The 19,399-nt window shown below is 43.5% G+C and overlaps 1 protein-coding gene across 1 annotated transcript; it reads left to right on the top strand.

The window, feature by feature from the left end:
• The first annotated feature begins 5,136 nt into the window (after nt 1-5,136).
• LOC147911754 (integrator complex subunit 6-like) lies at nt 5,137-10,962 on the top strand. The gene is made up of 5 exons (XM_087427540.1): nt 5,137-5,349; nt 6,978-7,080; nt 9,659-10,033; nt 10,414-10,507; nt 10,890-10,962. The coding sequence occupies exons 1-5, from the start codon at nt 5,137-5,139 to the stop codon at nt 10,960-10,962; spliced, it is 858 nt and encodes a 285-aa protein (XP_087283666.1).
• Nucleotides 10,963-19,399: the final 8,437 nt, after the last annotated feature.

Here is a 19,399-nt window from a genome sequence, read left to right as displayed (position 1 = left end):
ATGCATGTGTGGGGCAGGGGATATATGGGAAATCTCTGTACCCTCTCAATTTTGCTGTGAACCTAAAACTGTTCTATAAACATAAAGTCTAAAAAAATTCACTTACTGCAATGGACTAAATGTTTGTGTGACCTCAACTTTCAGGGTGAAATCCTAACTCCCAATGTGATGGTCTTACGAGGTGGGGTCTTTGGGAGGTGATGAGGGTAGAGCCCTCATGAATTGGATTAATGCCCTTATAAAAGAGACCCCAGAAAGCTGTCTTGTGCTCTTTCTGCCATGTGAGGATACATTGAGAAGTGAACAGTCTGTAACCTGGGATGGGACTCTCACCAGAATCAGATCATGCTGGCACCCTGATCTCACAGTTCTACCCTCCAACTGTGAGAAATAAATTTCTATTATTTTTAAGCCACTGAGTCTATGGTATTCTATTATAGCAGCCTGAACTAAGACGCTTACAATCAATAATATTATTTATTTGTGCTTTATTTGGAAATGTTGAACTGAACAACAAGGAAATTGCAAGATAGAATTCAAAAGAGTTCCTATCTACAATATGTCAGCACAGAGAAAACTACCAGACTCTAGAAGCAGATGGTACGATGAGGCTTAACAAGCTTTAGTCAACCTCCTGCCTATATCAGTCAACTGGAGATGCAGAAAAAGTAGGGGATATATATGTTATTGTTATTGTTGCTGCTGCTGCTGTTACAGAAAATTGGCCTGACCTATGTAATTGTGGCATGTGGTTAAGAAGTGTCGATAAAAGTGCTGTAACCTCAGCTGAAGTAAAGAGGAAGACTAACAAGCTAAAACCCACATACACGGTCTAGAACCCCATAAGAACGGACAAAATACATCTCCATCCTTGTTGCCTCTGACCTTGGTGACAAGGTGTCTCCAGAATCCAGGGCCCTGCTTCACGGAGCTAAACACAAACACCTGGCCCAAAAGAAACAGAAACTGAGGGAGAATCCAGGGAAAGGTAGAGGAACTGTAGGCCCAGCTGCTGCTTCATGCCAAACGGTGAATTAGCAGAGCAGCAACAATGTGTGGGAACTACAAAACGGTGGCAGCCCCTCTTCTCATCACACTCTCCAATCTCCAAGACCCTCCCTGTGGCACACTCTTAACTGGAAATATACAGGAAATGGAAGTGTCTGTAATGAGTCACCTAACCAAGTTAACACATTACAACCAGCACTTCTTGTCGTCTTGGTACCCATGAACACCTCTTTCAACTATACCGAGTCCCTAAATGAAGACAATAACAAAATCATATTCCTGCCTAACATGATACAAGTTTCCCCGCTTACAGCTGATAACATGTTAACCCTTTTCCTAAAGAGGATACAAAGTTTATTTATTTATTTTTTTTTGCTGAGGAAGACCGGCTCTGAGCTAACATCTATTGCCAATCCTCCTTCTTCTTTCCCCCAAAGCCCCAGTAGATAGTTGTATGTCATAGTTGCGCATCCTTCTAGTTGCTCTATGTGGGACGCCGCCTCAGTGCGGCAGGAGAAGCGGTGCGTCAGTGCGCGCCTGGGATCTGAACCTGGGCCGCCAGTAGTGGAGCGCATACACTTAACCGCTAAGCCACGGGGCCGGCCCGCCAAAGTTTAATTTTTGCCTTTAGGTCTTATTCATTCTTTTGCTGCCTAAATCACACCCTGCCTTTAATATCCTGTATCTTATATACTGAGAAATACAATTAACTCTTACTAACACATCTTATGTTAGCAGCTAAGGGAATGAGAGAGTGTCAAAACCAAAAATATTTGGTTAATATATATGTAAATGAATTCACGTAAAGATAAAGAAGTAACATAATTATTGCAGTCCTTGTTGCCACCTATGGTTATCTGGTTACTTTTCTCATTACCCATTCCATATTCCCTTAGCCCTCAGCAAGCACCTTGCTTGGTGATAGTGCTGTTCCTGGTAGGGTGACCTGAACTTCCACTCCTGAGGTTCAAGGCCATTAGCAGTCCTGAATGGATCAGGTAGTTGTAGTTCCCACTGACCTTAATCAGTGGACTTGGGAGCACTGAGAGGGGCCCTCCAGGCTCTCCTGCTTTCCAGACCTACTCCTTCTTACTCCCACTAAGACTGAGGGTCCCTGAATCAATCAAATCCCAGACTCGACTTGGTTAAAGATCCAAAAACTCGTGCATGAAGGGGAGGCTTCTTGAGGAAGGACCCCTCTACACTGAAGAGTTTATATTGTTACTCTTTCTTCCATTCTTACCCAAAGGGTAAGGCAGCCCTTTATTAGGATGACTGTACACTAGGAAAGAGAAAGAATCAGATTTCTCGATGATGACGGGACCCCAGCTCTGAAGTGACACTAATTTCCTGGAGACATAAATGTCATTCTGGTCCTTTTGAGAAACATTTGGCTTACCACTGGGTCTTAGTAGAGACTGGATGCTGGAGCATGGGACACCGAGCTCCCATGCCACCTGAGCTGCCCGTCCTAACCTGGGTGTTTTCTGACCCACCAAGTCACAGCGGTGGGTATGCAGAGAAGCAGCCCATTATCAAATGGAAGGAACTGGTACAAGCTGGGACCCGAGCAGGCCCTGAAGCCACAAGTACTTCGCATGAGGAAGTGGCCCCAAACCCATGGCTCTGACTCCTGCTGCATTAGCTTCTCTCTCTTGCTTGGAAGAATTCTAAGATGGTCCCCGTGACCTTTGCCCTCTGGTGTTACTCCATCCTTATAGTACAGGACAAAAGTGATTTTGCAGATGTAACTAAGATTCCTAATCATTTGACCTTCATATAGTGGGATTAGTGGGAGCGCCAAGCCTACTCTCTCGAGCCTTTTCAGCAGAGAGTTTTCTCCATCTGGTAGCACAAGCAGATGAGGTCGTTATGAAGCACGGGAAGAATTTAATGTGTCGTTGAAGGCTTAAAGATAGAGAGAGCCACGTGAAAAGCACCTGACAGTGACCTCTAGAGTTGAGAGTGAGCCCTAGCTAACAGCCAGCACGAAATCCAGGACTTCAGTCCCATAGAGCAAGTACCTGGATCCCGCCAACAATCCAAATGAATTTGGAAGCTCATTCCAGCCTCCACCTGCCAGATGAGAACACAGCTTGGCTAAAATCTTGATTTCAGCCTTTTAAGACCTGAAGCACAGAACCAAGTCAACACTGTACAGATTCTTGAGCTATAGAACTGTGAGGTAAGAAACAATAAATGGGTATTGTCTTAAGCCACTAAATTTGGGGTAATTTTTTAAGCCCCTAAATGTGGGTAATTTGTTACACAAAATGAAAAACTAATACATTCTCTGAATTTGCACCCTTATCCTCACGTGGATTTCACTAAAACCAGTTGGCTAGAGAAGCAATACGTGAGGTCTGGACTATAGGTAGTTCTTCACAACATGCAGGCACTGCCTATATTAGTTTTCTTCCAGAACAAAAAGAGAAACTGTATAAATAATTCACAGTCTGATTCATTGGATTGATACTTAGTTTAAAATGCAGCATATATGAAGTGGTACTTATGGATTGGTGGATGTTTTTTTCTTTTCTGATCATAAAGCCTACATGTAGTTGGCATTTGTTATTTGCTTACATTTAGGTCTATGATCCACTTTGGGTTAATTTTTGTATATGGTGTAAGGAAGGGGTCCAACTTCACTATTTTGCATGTGGATATCCGGTTCTCCCAGCAACATTTGTTGGAAAGACTATTCTTTCCTCATTGAGTACTCTTGGCACCCGTGTCAAAATTCCATTGACCATAAATTAAGGGCTTGCTTCTGGACTCTTAGGTTTGTTCCTTTGACCTATATGTCAATCCTTATGCCAGTACACATGGTCTTGAAAATTGTAGCTTTGTAATAAGTTTTGGAATCTGGAAATGTTTGTCCCCCTACCTTGTTCTTCTTTTTCAAGATTTTTTTTTTTTTTTTGCTCTTTGGGGTCCATTCATCTCCATATGAATTTCAGAGTCACTTTGTCAATTTCTGCAAAAAACTAGCTGGGATTTTGATAGGGATTGTGTTACATCTGTAGATATACTTCAGGGCTAACTAAAATTATTTGCCTCATTTAAAGCAGGATCTGAAACCTCAGACATATAGAAATGTTTGTGATATTGCATGTAGTAGTCATTTAGATCAGTTAACTAGAAGGAGATTGATCTGATAAAAACAGACAAGATTTTGTTTAGGACATTTGTTGATTATGAAAATATCAAGTCTAGCTTGCAGGAAGGTGTTTACTGCATAAGTAGGTTATTTTGTAATACTTTAATATTTAGAATACCCATTCTCACTGAATCCCTACATGTACCCAGGTCCAAGTTTATTTTTCTCAAGCCTAAGGGGAGCTGTGTGTTAATCAGCATATACACCACCCTCTCCATGCTTTCTTTCCTGTAATCCTTAAAACAGCCCCAGGAGGTAGATACTGTTTTATGCCCATTTTATGGAAACAGAAACTTCCAGTAAGCTTTCAAGTATTTTCCCCAGGTTTAGCCAGTTGGAAAGTGGCAGAATCTAGATCTCTAAGATTCCAAAGACTGCACACCCAAATACGATATCACACTGCCTACAGTTATGAGTCCAGCAGAGAATTCCTTGTTTACATGAAAGTAATGAAACTGAGAGTATCCAGGATAGTTGGCATCAGTTTATAAAGCCTCTTTACCCCATTTTGTTGATTTTAAGTGGGATCATCTGTCCATTAAATTGAGACGATGTTAGGCTGGACACATCCCTGAAGTTATACACCAGGTTTTGTGTGTAAGGGGGGTTTTGGGGGAAGAAAGTCTGTAGATTTCATCCAATTATCCAAAGAGGTAAACACCCACTACCCAAACTTCTCTGGATGATAAGAGAATGTCACAGAGCCTAGGCTCTTCCAAACAGGGGACAAGTATGGTCTTTTAGTTGGGATGGTGGTATAAGAAGGTCAGTCCATTCTCAAACCTTGCTTGAGGTATAAGGGAGTTGTTCTGGACCTAGTGATTTGAGCCTATAGGCAGGAGTGATGGTGGACTGAGTCATGACTTAGATGAGGGAAGATGATTCTAGATCCTAGAACATGATATAGATCCTAGATATGAGATTCTAAATTCTGTTTGGCACCGTGGTACACATCGCTAACACAGTCTATGATCATGTCCTCCCTAGAGGATCGTCAATTTGAGCTGTATAGCATCAATTTCTTTTCCAAGGATTTTCCACTTTCCTATCGGAGTGTTCTACTTGCACAGATAATTGACTATGCGGAACGTCTGAAGACGGCTTCTCCACCTCAACAGAGTAATCCAGGTCAACCTAAAAGAGTTTATACTTTTAGATATCTGTTTAAAAATGATAAAAAGGTAGGAGAACAATTTCTATTTCTGCCCAAATTGTGATATTCTTGATATAATTATTTTCTTCTTCAAAGAATGAATATAAATCATATGCTTTACTTCTATGTATTTAAAATATAAAATATGACACAGGGATTCTTATGTGAACAGAAAGTGGGAGCCTTCTGATCCAAGAGTGTATTGGTTGAACAGAAATAATAGTTGCCATTTGTTGGACTAGATCTGGTGTTTTAAATGATCACATTTAATGCTTATAGCTGTTCTGCAGGTGAATATTACTATCCGCCCATTAATAAGAAGAAATCAAGGCTGACAGTGGTCAAATGCCTTGCCCTGAGTGACACAGCTCACAAGAGATAGAGCAAGGATTTGATCCACATATTTCCTGCTCCAGAGTCTATATTCTTTCCCACCCCCCATAGTAACTACTTTGCTATCGAGATTACAGTCTACTTCCTCTGTTTCCATTATTCAAGTCACTAGTGCTTCGTCGAGACAATGACTAAGTGTTCCTCTTGAAACATGAAGGACTAGGTGATGTTGCCATAATTGGATTGTACTCATGGACATCTTAATGTGAGATGTGTGTTGTGTGTGTGAGAGAGACATACTGACTTGACCATTGAAGCATGAAGACAAAGGGGATTACATCTGCACTCATGAGAGAGATGATTGGTGTAAAGGCACAGAACATGCAATAATCTCTTCTGTAACAAAACCAGACTTAAAGTTATTTCACCTCACCCTAAAACTTCTCAAACAATTGAAGTTTTTCTTATTTTTCTGTGCCTTGGTTTCCTCCTTTTTAACAATGGAGATAATAATCACACCTAACTCATAGGGCTTGGTGGAGGATCAAGTTAACACATGTAAAGCATTTAGAACAGTACTGGTGGAAAGTAAATGCTCAATGAAAATGTTTTCATCCATTCTGGGCTCCTATTTTATAGAAAATGTCAATGGTTTGGGAAAATGTTTTTATCACAACTGTATTCAGATAATGTAGGGGCATATTCTTGAGTTATCCTTTGATGAAAACAGCTTTTAGATAACCTATTATACCCTTGATTTCATGTTTTATCTACCACCAACCCTGAAAAGCACTCCGTATACCCACCCAGCTCCAAGGATGACATTATTTGAATCTCCACAAGGTTAGAGGTGGGGAGATTTACATGTTCAATCTATCCTACCTGTCACGATCTACATGTCTCATTTAATAAAGTGTTAATCAGTATTTGTTAATAGATTTAAAGCACAAAAGGGCAAAAAAGGCATTTTCTTTTTTTTCTCTCCTAACAAGGGCTGAAGCAAAATGGTGTGTACTTCTCCAAAGAGACAACTATGTTTATCACTTTGGTCATTGAGAGCCACTCATTCCCCAGCATTCTTGTACCATGTCTGGCCTTGGACAACACCTTGTGTTTTACCTCCTCCTTATTTCACTTAGACTAAATTAAAAATGGATTGCATTTTCTGAGAACAGAGTGTGTGTTGAGTGATGTAAATCTTTGGCCAATGATTAAATCTTATATCAATGATATAAATGCATGGCTGCAAATGCTTATGAAGACTGCAATTTCACAATGATTAGATTTTGTCTTGAATGGAATATGTTCACTGATGTTTTTCAGCAAACGAGGAATGATGAAGCAAAGCAGTTTGCAGCAGGGCATCAGAAAAGAAAGAAACGTCCTGGAGAGCCCAAGAGCCACTCATCATCTAAGAGAAGGCAGAGTATGTCACCATGGTTAAGCAAACAGGAAGGAGAGGGGGAACTCCATGTCTAGGGCTCAGCGATGTCAAAGGAAGTTTATGGTCATGTTCTTGAAGGATAGACAGATAGAAGCATGTTTGCAAGGGGAGGGGCAAAGCTCTAGTCAGATCCAAGCATTTGGAGTTGCTGCAAGGGTTAGAATAAAGCGGGTTCTTGAGGCAAAAATAGATGATGGGCTCAACAAGAGGATGGATCTGCACTCGCTCACTGCATGTCATCACCTCCTGTTCATGCTCTAATCTAGAGCCATCTGCTTTTTCCTACTGTACTCCAATGGAACTGTTAGCATCAAGGTCACCACTGTCTGCTGCACTGTGGCATTAATTTCTTTTTTGGTGAGGAAGATTGGCCCTGAGCTAACACCTGTTGCCAATCTTCCTCTTTTTGCTTGAGGAAGATTGTCTCTGAGCTAACATCTGTGCCCATCTTCCTTTATTTTGTATGTAGGATGCTGCCATGGCATGGTTTGATGAGTGGTGTAGGTCTGTGCCCAGGATCTGAACCTGTGAACCCTAGGACGCTGAAGCGGAGTGAGCCAAACTTAACCACTGTGCCACTGGGCCGGCCCCTCGTATTAATTTCTCAGCAGCATGTGATACAGTTGTTCAGTCCCTCCTCTATGGAAAACTCCTGGGATTCCCAGACACCACATTCTCCTGGATTCCTTAGCCTTTTAGTAGTGACTCTTTTTGCTTCTCCCTTTTCTGTTTTTTTCCTCTCCTTACCCACCTCTGAGTGTTGTAGGGACCCAAAGCTGGATACTGGGCCCTTTTCTCTTCAATGCACTATCTCCCTAGGTGATCCCATGCAGCCTTAGAGCTTTAAATGTGATTCACACTGTGAGAACTCTCGCCTTTATACCTCTAGACTACAACTTGCTCCTGAACTTCAGACTCAAATGCCACTGTGTGCATGTATCTCCAATGAGTGTCTAACACATATCTAAAATTCAACTGGTTCTACGAACTTCTGACTGTCCCCCTCTCCACAAATACTTGACTTTCAGCCTTGTCTATCTCAGCTAATAACACCATCCATCAGGTATAACACCCATAAAGGTGTAACAACCTGCTGTCCAAGGGTATAGGGGGCACAGGAGGGTGGAGAAGCCCCAGTATTTAGAGTTTGTGGATATCCATAGTATATATAGTCCCACCATGGCGTAGTTCAGGCTACCAACATGAGGTCACTGAACCACAATCAGGAAAGGTTGGCCACACTCCACTCTTGAGAGCAGTTGCTGAACACCTACACACAGCTGGTACTATTATTTACCCACTAGTTCAGGCCAAAATACTTAGATTCACTTGTGATTCCTCTTATTATTCTTTTATTATTCTCTGACTTCCAAATCCCTTAGCAATTTGATGCCCGCTATAAGTCCTGCACCCCACCGTTTCTCTCAATCCCTCTAGTCCATGCTGCCATCATCTGTCACCAAACTACTACAATAGCTTCTTATCTGATTTTCCTGCTTTCAATCTTCTCATCTAACCCATGTTCTGCCCTGCAGCCTGAGTGATCATGTCACCATAGAAATCAGATCATGCCATGTCCATCTTGAAAACCCGTCATCAACTTGCCTATGCAGTCAGAACAGAATCTGAACTCCCCACTATGGTCTATAAGCTCTGCACCACCTGGCCCTGCCACCCTCTCCTAACTCACGTCCTGTGGGTCTCCTCCTTGCTCTGTCTGTCTGTGTCCTTTGTTCTATGGTCCCAGCTCAGCTCCTCCTACAGGCCCTGCACTTGCCCTTGCTGCAGCCTGGCACTCTTCCTCTGTGTGTGCACAGGCCGGCTCTTTCTCCTCCTCCAAGCTCTGTCCAAAGGACACCTCCAGAGAAGGCCCTGCTGGACCACGTGATCCATTGGGGATCCCTCTCCTGCTCTCTGTCACATCCCTGCTTGCTTCTTCCCTAACATGAATTCAAAATGTAATTATTTTATTTGCTCCTTGCGCACTTACTGTCTGACATCCCCCATGAGAATGTGAGTTCCACAGGGGTAGGGGTCATTTCTGTCTTGTTCACTGCCCATCCACCAGCTCCTGGCACAGTGCCTGGCACAGAGGAGGATTAGGAAATGAAATAGAGGTTTTAGACTTGGGGTAAATAAAATTTACCATTCTGAGACAGAAAAGAGAGACGAAGAGGATGATATACTGACAGAGATTTTGGGTGTTGGTGTGCAAATGTTAGACCCCTTGACATCAAGTGAGACTTTCAGCTTGTCAACTTGTAAAGGGCATCAAGGAGACATTAAATCTTGAGTGCCGGGGCTCTGTGAATGTTTCTTAGTTAATTACACTGCCCAGCTTGTTTCTGTATTTATCCATAGTGCCAGGAGAGAAAAAGTGGTTTATTGTATGATCTTTCCCAAGCCCTGTTTGTGGGATCTGATATTTCCAGTTGGTACATCCTATCTTCCTGCTTTTTGAAATAAATAGTTTCCTCAAAACTTCAGAGCACAGTTATGTCCCTGTGGGAGTGGTAAAATGCACCTACCTCACAGCTCAATCTCTTAATTTGATTTCCAGATGCTACTGTCACCCGCAAAGTCCGTGAGAAGAAGACAAAAAATAGTCAAACCCCACCTGATGACTTCTTGTCAAAATCTGCTGCACCAGAGCTGATGAATATGGCGGGAGATGGGATTCCACCCAACCCATCAGATTCTCTCCCTGATGACTTCACTGGTCTCAGGAAAGATGGCCCAACTCACAAACCTGGTAGTAATGCACTCGCAGGAGGCCCCCAAAACTGCAGCGTCTCTGGAGGTGACCCAGAAGTCACAGAAACGTCTTCAATGGGAACCGTGCCCAATACATTGCAAATAAGTCCGGCTATGGCAGAGAAAATTAATTACGATATAAAACATGAATTGAGGAAGGAAGTTCGGAAGTTGGGACGAAGTAAGTAGTAAAAGAATGTCCATGCATGAAACCATGGAAAGTCTCTCTCAACTTGAGGATTTAGAATAGATCCCACCCACCTCTTGAACTCATCTTTTGGCTGAATTGGTTTTTTTAAAATAATTTAGGATGGTTTCCCTTTGATTTTGTCTGGAAATTCGTGGTATACCTTGAACATTTTTTTGTTTTGCTCGGTTAGTGTTTGCAATAGTTTCCTCAGTAGATCTGTGCAGGTGTTGTGATTCAAGCGTTTAAAGCACAAACACTATGTAACTTTCTAGCCCATGAAGAATGAGTACTAAAGTAGTAGATACATTAAGATTGAGTTCTATACCATCTTCCTATTTTTAGAAATACTGATTTTTTTTTACTATCTTCAGAGTATGAAAGAATTTTCACTTTGCTTGAAGGAGTGCAAGGCCCTCCTGCAGTTAAGAAACAATTTGTTGAATTTACCATCAAGGAAGCCGCAAGGTGGGTATAAAGAAGAACTTTCCAAGTTTTTTGATCAGTTGTGCCCAATGCTGACCAAGGGCGGGAACAGGTCCTGCCTTATGTTTCCCACACTCTGGTGCTCCCTCATAGTTCCTGCCGTTTCCATAGGCATTTAAGTTGGTATTCTCTAGTCTAATTCATTCTTCCAAGCCCATGGTACCTTCCAAGCTCACCATAGTCTGGAGTGGGCAAGGGCCCTCAGGTGACAGTCTTGGTGTTTTGCTAGACCCTATCTCTCCATGAGGATGCATTTTCTATTCCCACGTAGATTGTAAGCTCGATTTTTGTATCCACTACTGTGCCTTACACATCATAGATGCTTTCAATATCTTCTGGTTAATTAAATGCCTCTTTATTTCAGGTTTAAAAGAGTAGTCTTAATTCAGCAACTTGAGAACTTACTGGAGAAAACACCATCTTCCCAACAAAGTTAATCACAAGAAAAACACATAACTGTGTCATTGCAGAGGCCAATGAGAAGCAAGCACACAATTTCTATGATGTACTATGGAATCAGATATTGCTAAAGCCTCCTAAAAATGTTGTAGTCAAGAGAATTGCCTTCCAAAGGCCAAGAAAAAAAGCACTGGAGCCTTTTAACTTTCTGGTTCTCTGTCAGTTAAAGCCAGTAAAAAAGAATTTCCTGTGAAAGTATAGTTTGTTGTGTGTTTGTTTCCTTGTTTGTTTTCCTACCTGAGGAGGGGGATGTCATTAACTCATCAAGCTAAATAGTATTACAGTCCTGGCGTCTGCAGCAGGTCCCATGGTTGGAGCTGGTATTTACAACTGCTTTCTTTCACCACCCATGTCTTATTCCTCTTCCCTGAGACAGCGCCTCAGCTGGTCATGGTTCTTTGCCTGGTAGGATGACTCAAGCTGTAATTGCTGAAGGGTCAGGGCCGTTAGATGTCTTGCCTTAAATAGATTGTTGTAATTTTCCACAAACTTTAATCGCAAAACATGAGAGTAGTGAGAAGCTCTTTAGACACAGCGGTCATACTCGTCCTTAGCCCCTTGTGTAGTAGGAACCCAAGTTCACTTTGATTGTCAGGTTCCACCACCCCAGTCAGTGTGGGGTCCCCTTCTCTGCCTCGTGATTGAGAGGGATGAAGAGACCAAAACGGCTAGCTGGCAGTTTCAATTCCCTTTCCATGGAATCACTGTTGTGTTCTGTGGTGAAAGCATTTCTCCCTTTGGAACTAAGACCTCTGGTTCGGCACAGCCTAAAGCAATAGGGATAGGAAGCATTTTTGCTAGTGGATCACTAGGGATAAATAGTGAGAGGAGGCGCTTCCATTTCCGGGCCTTGATCTCAAGACCTGTGAATCCTGACTATGGGAGAAAAACCAAACTACGTGGGATGCTGCTATACAGCAAATACTGCTTCCCAGAAGTCATTACTTCTAGCATAATCTCCATCCCTGCCACCTTGGCCACTTTGTTCTTGAGCCCATTGGGTGTGATACAAATGCTAGAGAAAGAGGCTGATTGATATGTAGATAATGGGTACATTATTCAGTAGATTATTAAGATACTGCTCTGCTAAGGTTATTCTTCACTGAGAACTCTCATAAGACACTAATGTCTTCACATCGTATGTCCATGTGGGCAGGTCTATCACATATCTCTCCCCCAGAGTTCCTTCTCACAAATTTTCAATCTTACATCCTCAAAGTCCCTGGCCACAGCCAATGAATCAGATACAGCCTATGCGTGGGTATACACTTGCACCCCTGGCCATCTCTCCTCCAGGCAGAATGAACAACTAGGTGCACTGCTCAAAGTTCTTCCTTCTGGAAGAATTACCCTTCACCACTGTCCTTCAGGTCTGTTCCAGAGTGGGGCTGTAGTGCCACAGCTGTCCAATTTTGACTTGTGTGGTAGGCAAGAGTTACGGACTGAATGTTTGTGAACCCCCCAAATACATATGTTGAAGCCCTAACCCCCAATGTGATGGTATTTGGAAATGGGGCCTTGGGGAGGTAATTAGGTTTAGATGAGGTCATGAGGGTGTGGCCCCCATGAAGGGATTAATGCCATTATAAGAAGAGAGTAGAGAGCTTGCTCTCTCTCTCTCTCTCACTCTCTCTCTCTCTTCCATGTGAAGACACACTGAGAAGGCAGCTGTTTTAGTCCATTAGGGAAGCTATAACAGAACACCATAGACTGGCTGACTTAAAAACAACAGAGATTTATTTCTCACAGTTCTGGAGACTGGGAAGTCCAAGATCAAGACACTAGCAGATTCGGTGTGTGGTGGGAATGTGCTTCTTGGTTCACAGACAACTGTCTTCTCACTGTGTCCTCACATGGCTGAGGGGGTGAGGGAACTCTCTGGAGGCTCTTTTATAAGGGCACTAATCCATTCATGAGGGCTCTGGCAAAGGCCCCACCTCAAAGTACCATCACACTGATCTAGAGAGGAGGAGCCATCCCTCCATCCTCTTTCCCCCCCGCCCGACTCCTGGCACCCACCAAGGACAGTCCCTCCCAGCCACTGAGCCAAGCAAGACAGGGCTCCACCTCAAAGTACCATCACATTGGGGAATAGGATTTCATATATGAATCTGGGATGGGGGCACAAATATTTAGACCATAGCAGGGCCATCTGGAAGCCAGGAAGAGGGCCCTCACCAGACACCAAATCTCCTAGCACCTTCATCTTAGACTTCCCGCCTCCAGAACTGTGAGAAATAAATTTCTCTTGTTGAGGGCACCCAGTCCATGATACTTTGTTATAGCAGCCTGACCAGACTAAGACAGCAAGATTCCAGTTATGCCCTCCCAGATTCACACCCCTCATACATTCCATCAAACACTACTATGACTACTGCTGTGGTGGGATTTTGTTGATGTAATGAAGGTCCCAAGTCCTTTCCAATTTGGATAACTTTTATTTCTTTTTCTTGCCTATTTGCTCTGGCTAGGACTTCCAATACTATATTGAACAAGAGTGGTGAGAGTGGGCATCCTTGTCTTGTTCCTATTCTTAGAGGGATAGCTTTCGGTTTGTCACCATTGAGGATGATGTTGGCTATGGGTGTGTCATATATGGCCTTTATTATGTTGAGGTAATTTGCTTCTGTACCCATTTTATTGAGAGTTTTTGTCACAAATGGATGCTGAATCTTGTCACATGCTTTCTCTGCATCTATTGAGATCACCATGTGATTTTTATTCTTCATTTTGTTAATGTGGTGTATCACGTTGATTGATTTGAGTATATTGAACCACTCTTACATCCCTGGAATAAATCCAACTTGATCAGTGTATGATCGGTGTGTGTATAGTTGTATTCAATTTGACAATATTTTGTTGAGGATTTTTGCTTCTACATTCATCAATGATATTGGCCCATAATTTTCCTTTATTGTTGTCCTTGGCTGCTTTTGGTAACAGGGTGATGTTGGCCTCATAAAGTGGGTTAGGAAGCACCCCTTCCTCTTCAATGTTTTGGAAGAGTTTGAGAAAGATACGTGTTACTCTTTGAATATTTGCTGGAATTCACCAGAGAAGCCATCTGGTCCTGGACTTTTGTTTTTTAGGCAGGTTTTGATTACTGTTTCAATCTCTGTAATAGTGATTGGTCTATTCACTTTCTCTATTTCTTCTTGATTCAGTTTTGGGGGGTTGGATGATTCTAAGAATTTATGCATTTCTGGTTAGGTTATCCAATTTGTTGGCATATAGCTTTTCATAGTATTCTCATATAATCCTTTATATTTGTATGGTATCCATTGTAATCTCTCGACTTGCATTTCTGATTTTATTTATTTGAGCCTTCTCTCTTTTATTCTTAGTGGGTCTAGCTAAAGGTTTGTCAGTTTTGTTTATCTTTTCAAAGAAGCAGCTCTGAGTTTCATTAATCTTTTCTGTTGTCTTTTTAGCCTCTAGTTCATATTTCCATCCTGATTTTTATTATTTCCCTCCTTCTACTGACTTTGGGCTTCATTTGTTTTTCTCTTTCTAGTTCTGTTAGGTGTAATGTTAGGTTGTTTGAGATGTTTCTTGAGCTAGGCCTGTATTGCTATATGCTTCCCTCTTAGTACCACTTTTGCTGCATCCCATAGAGTTTGGTGTTTTCATTTTTATTTGTCTCCAGGTATGTTCTGATTTCTCCTTTGATTTCTTAGTTGATCCAATGGTTGTTCAGTAGCATGTTGTTAGTCCCCCTGACCTACAGTCTCCCATGTGTTCCTATTTGTCACATGACCCTGAATCCAGAACATCCTCTGCTCACTCTCCCTCCCTGACAGGAGCTCCCAGGGGAGGGAGGGCCTAGCTCTCTTCTGCCTCTGCCTCTGCCTCAGCTCGTCAGCTCTGATGACTCTCAGAAAATGCTATCCTGTCAGACAGGGCTACACTTCTCCCCCCTCACCTAATCCCTGGCCCATAGGGGGAGGTTTGCTCTCTGTGTGTTCCCCAAGTTAGATCACTGACAACCAGTGAATGACCCACCTTGAACTTCTCTCTGCCCCAGAGCTTGTAGCCCCTCCTAGGATCTGAACATCACTATTTCCTATATGCAGCACCAACCCTGGGGAGAACATTGACTGAGTACTTGACACGTGCCAGGATTGGCTATGCCTTCTTACCTTCATGCTCACCTCAATCCCACGGCTGCCTTATGAGGCAGGGGTTATGATTTCCACTTAACACCTGAGGAAACTGAGCCTCCAGAGACCATGTCATTGTCCAAAGTCAGAGTGCTGGTTCGCAGCTGAGCCCAGATTTAAACCTGGGTGTCCTTTACATCATTGCCTGTGCTCTTAAGAACCATGCAGTGCTGTGAGTGTACTTCACAAAAGGGAACCTGGATTCCTCACTAAATTGAGATCTAAAGACTAAAAAGTGTGAGGATTTTGTTTTTGTCAAGTGAAGGAGTGCCTGCGAAGAACTCCTTTCATCTCAAAGTACGACATGATTCTCTGCACGGTTCAAGAGACTGCAGCATACGGTTAAGTGCTCCTAGGCATACATCTGAATTAGTGTAACCTGGGACTAGTCAAAGCAGAAAGGATGGCCTTACTTCTGAAAGTCTGCGCCTAAAACAACAGTCTCCTCTCCAGGCAAGTGACCCAGGAAACCAATTCACGTGAGACAGCGAAGAGTTCACTTAAAGCCAGATCTCATTCAGGCTGGTCTTCCTGCCTCTCAAGTGCGTGTTGACCTGTGGCATAGCTCCCTGAACCTTTAGAGTGTCTCCTTGTGTGCTTTAGGTTCACCAGAGTCTGTCTCCATGTAGTTGTCTCACAGCGCTAAGGAGCCCACCCATCACTCATCATCACCCTCATCATGAGCCCACAAATTTCTGAGTGCCAGCTGTGTCCAGGCTCTGTGCACACACCTGAGTGTCTGGCCTCTTCCGCTCCTCCTTAGGATCCATGGAGTAGAAATGATGCAATCCATTTTCCGGTGAGGAAATTCAGGCCAAGGAAGATGAGGTGACGGCCAAGGTGGCACTCTCAGTAAGTGGTAAAGACGACTCTTATTGACTAGGGACAGACAACCAGGAGGGCCGCTGGAGCCAGATAATACTCTTAGGAGCCTTGATGAGGAGAGTGAAATTAACCTGGGTGCTAACCTCCCCACCCTGCTTCCATGACAAACACAGCCTGAGGACTGACAAAAGAGCTTTAACATTAAGGGTAGATCTTCTCCGAAGGTCAGAAATCGGGGTCCCACATAGTTTTGCCCACAAATGTGCAGCAGGTCTCTGCTTGAAACTGATATTCTGTTTAAAGCCGACTCTTACAACTGTTTTATCCAATCTATGCTATGTTTTAGTCTTGGAAACAGAATTAAGGAGATTCTGAACCAGTTGTTTCAGAATACGAAACCATGTATACCCTGGTCTTTCCACTTGTGAGAGCTCCACATTCTCTGCGTGCTTGTGCTATAGATAGGTACAAGTGATTCCTGGGGACATGTACAACAGGGAATGTGCATAGTCACCTGCTACCAATGCCCATAGAGCAGTCACAGTGGGCTGCACAAGGAGCTGTTTTGAGCCCCTTTAAACATATCCTTCAGGTTCCCAGAGAGGAAACGGGGAAGGGGAGGGCAAAAGGTGTAAAAGGGCACAGGGGTGTGGTGAGGGAGGGCAATTATACTTTGGGTAGTGAACATGATGTAGCCTACTCAGAAATCAAAAGATAATGATGTACAACTGAAATTTATATAATGTTATAAACCAATGTTACCTCAAAAATTAATTAAATAAAAATTATTTTTTTAAAAAACATATCCTTCACCCCAGCCCCTGGCAACCACCTTTCTACTTTCTGTTTTTATAGTTTGACTACTCTACATTTGACATCTCCAGAGGTATCTAGAGATGTATCATGTGTCAGAATTTCCTTTCTTTCTGAGGCTAAATAATACTCCATTGTATGTGTATATCACGTTCGGTTTATCCATTCATCCATCCATGAACGCTTGGGTTTCTTCCATCTTTTGGCTAATTTGAATAATGCTGCTGTAGACATGGGTGTGCAACTATCTCTTCCAGAGTCTGCTTTCAGTTCTTTTAGATGCGTGTTTAGAAGTGGAAGTGTTGGGGCCGGCCCTGTGGCTTAGCAGTTAAGTGTGCGTGCTCCGCTGCTGGCAGCCCGGGTTCGGATCCCGGGCGCGCACCGATGCACCGCTTCTCCGGCCATGCTGAGGCCGCGTCCCACATACAGCAACTAGAAGGATGTGCAGCTATGACAGACAACTATCTACTGGGGCTTTGGGGAAAAAATAAAAAGGAGGAGGATTGGCAATATATGTTAGCTCAGAGCTGGTCTTCCTCAGCAAAAAAAGAGGAGGATTCGCATGGATGTTAGCTCAGGGCTGATCTTCCTCACAAAAAAAAAAAAAAAGGAAATGGAAGTGTTGGATCATATATTAATTCTATTTTTTAATTTTTTGAGGAACTGCCATACTATTTCCCACAGCAGCTGCACCATTTTACAGTCACACCAACAGTGCACAAGGCTTCCAATTTCTCCGCATCCTCCCCAACACCTGTTAATTTCTGTTTGTTTTTATAGCAGCCATCCTAATAGGTGTAAGATGATATCTCATTGTGGTTTTTATTTGCATTTCCATAATTATTAGTGATGTTGAGTGTCTTGTCATATGCTGATGGCCATTTGTATATCATGTGGAGTTTTGTTTAAGGAATACAGAATTTCAGTTCTGCGTGACGAAAAAGTTCTGGAGATTGGTTGCACAACAATGTAAATATACTTAGCACTCCTGAACGGAACACTTAGAAATGGTTAAGATGGTAAATTTTATGTTATGTATTTTTGACCACAATTTTTAAACAATGCCTGAGGCCTGAGTCCCACCTGCAGAGACTGCAGTGCAGTCTAGCATTTGAACCGCTCCTTGCGTGATTCTAATGTGCAGTGAAGGTGTACAAACCACTGCCCTAGACCCGTGCCTCTGGGACACAGTGTGCATCAGAATCACCTGGAGGGCTTGCTGGGGCCCAGGTTCCTGGGCCACACCCACAGAGATTCTGTTCTGCTGGTCTGAGGGCAGAGCCCGAGAATTTGCATTTCTGGCAGGTGTCGAGGTCGTTCTGATGCTGCTGGTACAAGGACTACGCTTTGACTGGCAAGGCTATCTAGACTTGTAGTCGTCAAAGTGTGGTGCAATCTGTGTTTTAACTATCTACCCCCACCCCAGTAATTCTGATGCACTCTGAAGTTTGAGAATCACTGGTACAGACTTTTTGGCATAGTCGCACCTGAGGAGGATCCCAGCTCAGTCTCCTCAGCCTGGGCTGAAAGGGGACCTTGGTGCACTTGAGGAATCCTAGTATTGGGAAGGTTGAAAACCATCCTTTGGTTCCCAGGGGATCAGACAGCCCACACCTGCTGGATGTGAGACAGGCATGATGTGGAATTCTGAAGTGCCTGTACTCGGCCCAGACCAGATGCATCACAAGCTTCACACCATCACGTGAACTGTCAGAAGCAGGAAGATCTGTTGAATTGTCCTCACTTTCATGTTTTGTGTAGAATAAGAGTGAAATTGCCAAATCCTGTCAGACAGCCCTCTGTTGCCCCGTTAACACCCCGCAGCCACTGGAAAGAGAGAGATATTGCTTGCAGCTGCCAAGCCCTCACTCTCCCAAGTCTCAAGTGAGCTGTTAGCTGTCTTGGTTTTCCTTCTGGAAACAGAGTAATCCGTTACTGCTCTCACAGGGCTCCTGTGTGCCTGAACTTACCGTGTAAAATGACCGAAAAGGCAGAAGCATCGTCTTGTTCTTGTATTCCTCCTACCTGCATTCATTCGGGCAAATGGTTCTCGGGTGTTCTCTGAGCACCAGGCACTATCTTGGGCACCAGCGGTCAACAGCAAACCAGACGGACAGCTGCCTCCTGGCTGCTCCTGGTGTCGCATGTCTGCGGGCCCTCGGGGCCCTGGGAGGACCATGGGGCTCTGGGGAAGCTTCGCCTTCCATCATAGCTATGTTCTCTCTACACTGAGCAGATCAAGGGCATAGATACTACCTGGAGCCATGCCACCGAGGTGATGCCCGCATCAGAACTCAGCTCAGCCAGCATAGATTTTCTCGGAACTGGGAAGGAAGGACTTAGGATGAACAAGTGCTCCCAGGACCCAGGGACCTACCATCTACCAGGCCGAAGCTTGCTCGCGTGTGGATCCTGGGGCCTCAGCAATGGCAGTGCAGTTTCCTAAGTAGACGGGTGAGAGCACAACAAGCAGGCTTGCTGGGGAGTCCAAGCCAGTTGGTAGCCCTGGCCAACCCCTTCAAGGAAGAGGGAAGAGAAGGCAATATAAACAGCAGGTTTTAGCCTCTTAGGAAAAAATATGTGCAAGGTTTTGTAGACGCCAACATTTGGAAAAATA

The sequence above is a fragment of the Ceratotherium simum genome, chromosome X (assembly GCF_057802395.1).
Source record: "Ceratotherium simum simum isolate JZ-2026a chromosome X, ASM5780239v1, whole genome shotgun sequence".
NCBI lineage: Eukaryota > Metazoa > Chordata > Mammalia > Perissodactyla > Rhinocerotidae > Ceratotherium > Ceratotherium simum.
The sequence above is the reverse complement of the archived record's forward strand: the minus strand, read 5'-3'. Positions and strand labels throughout refer to the sequence as shown.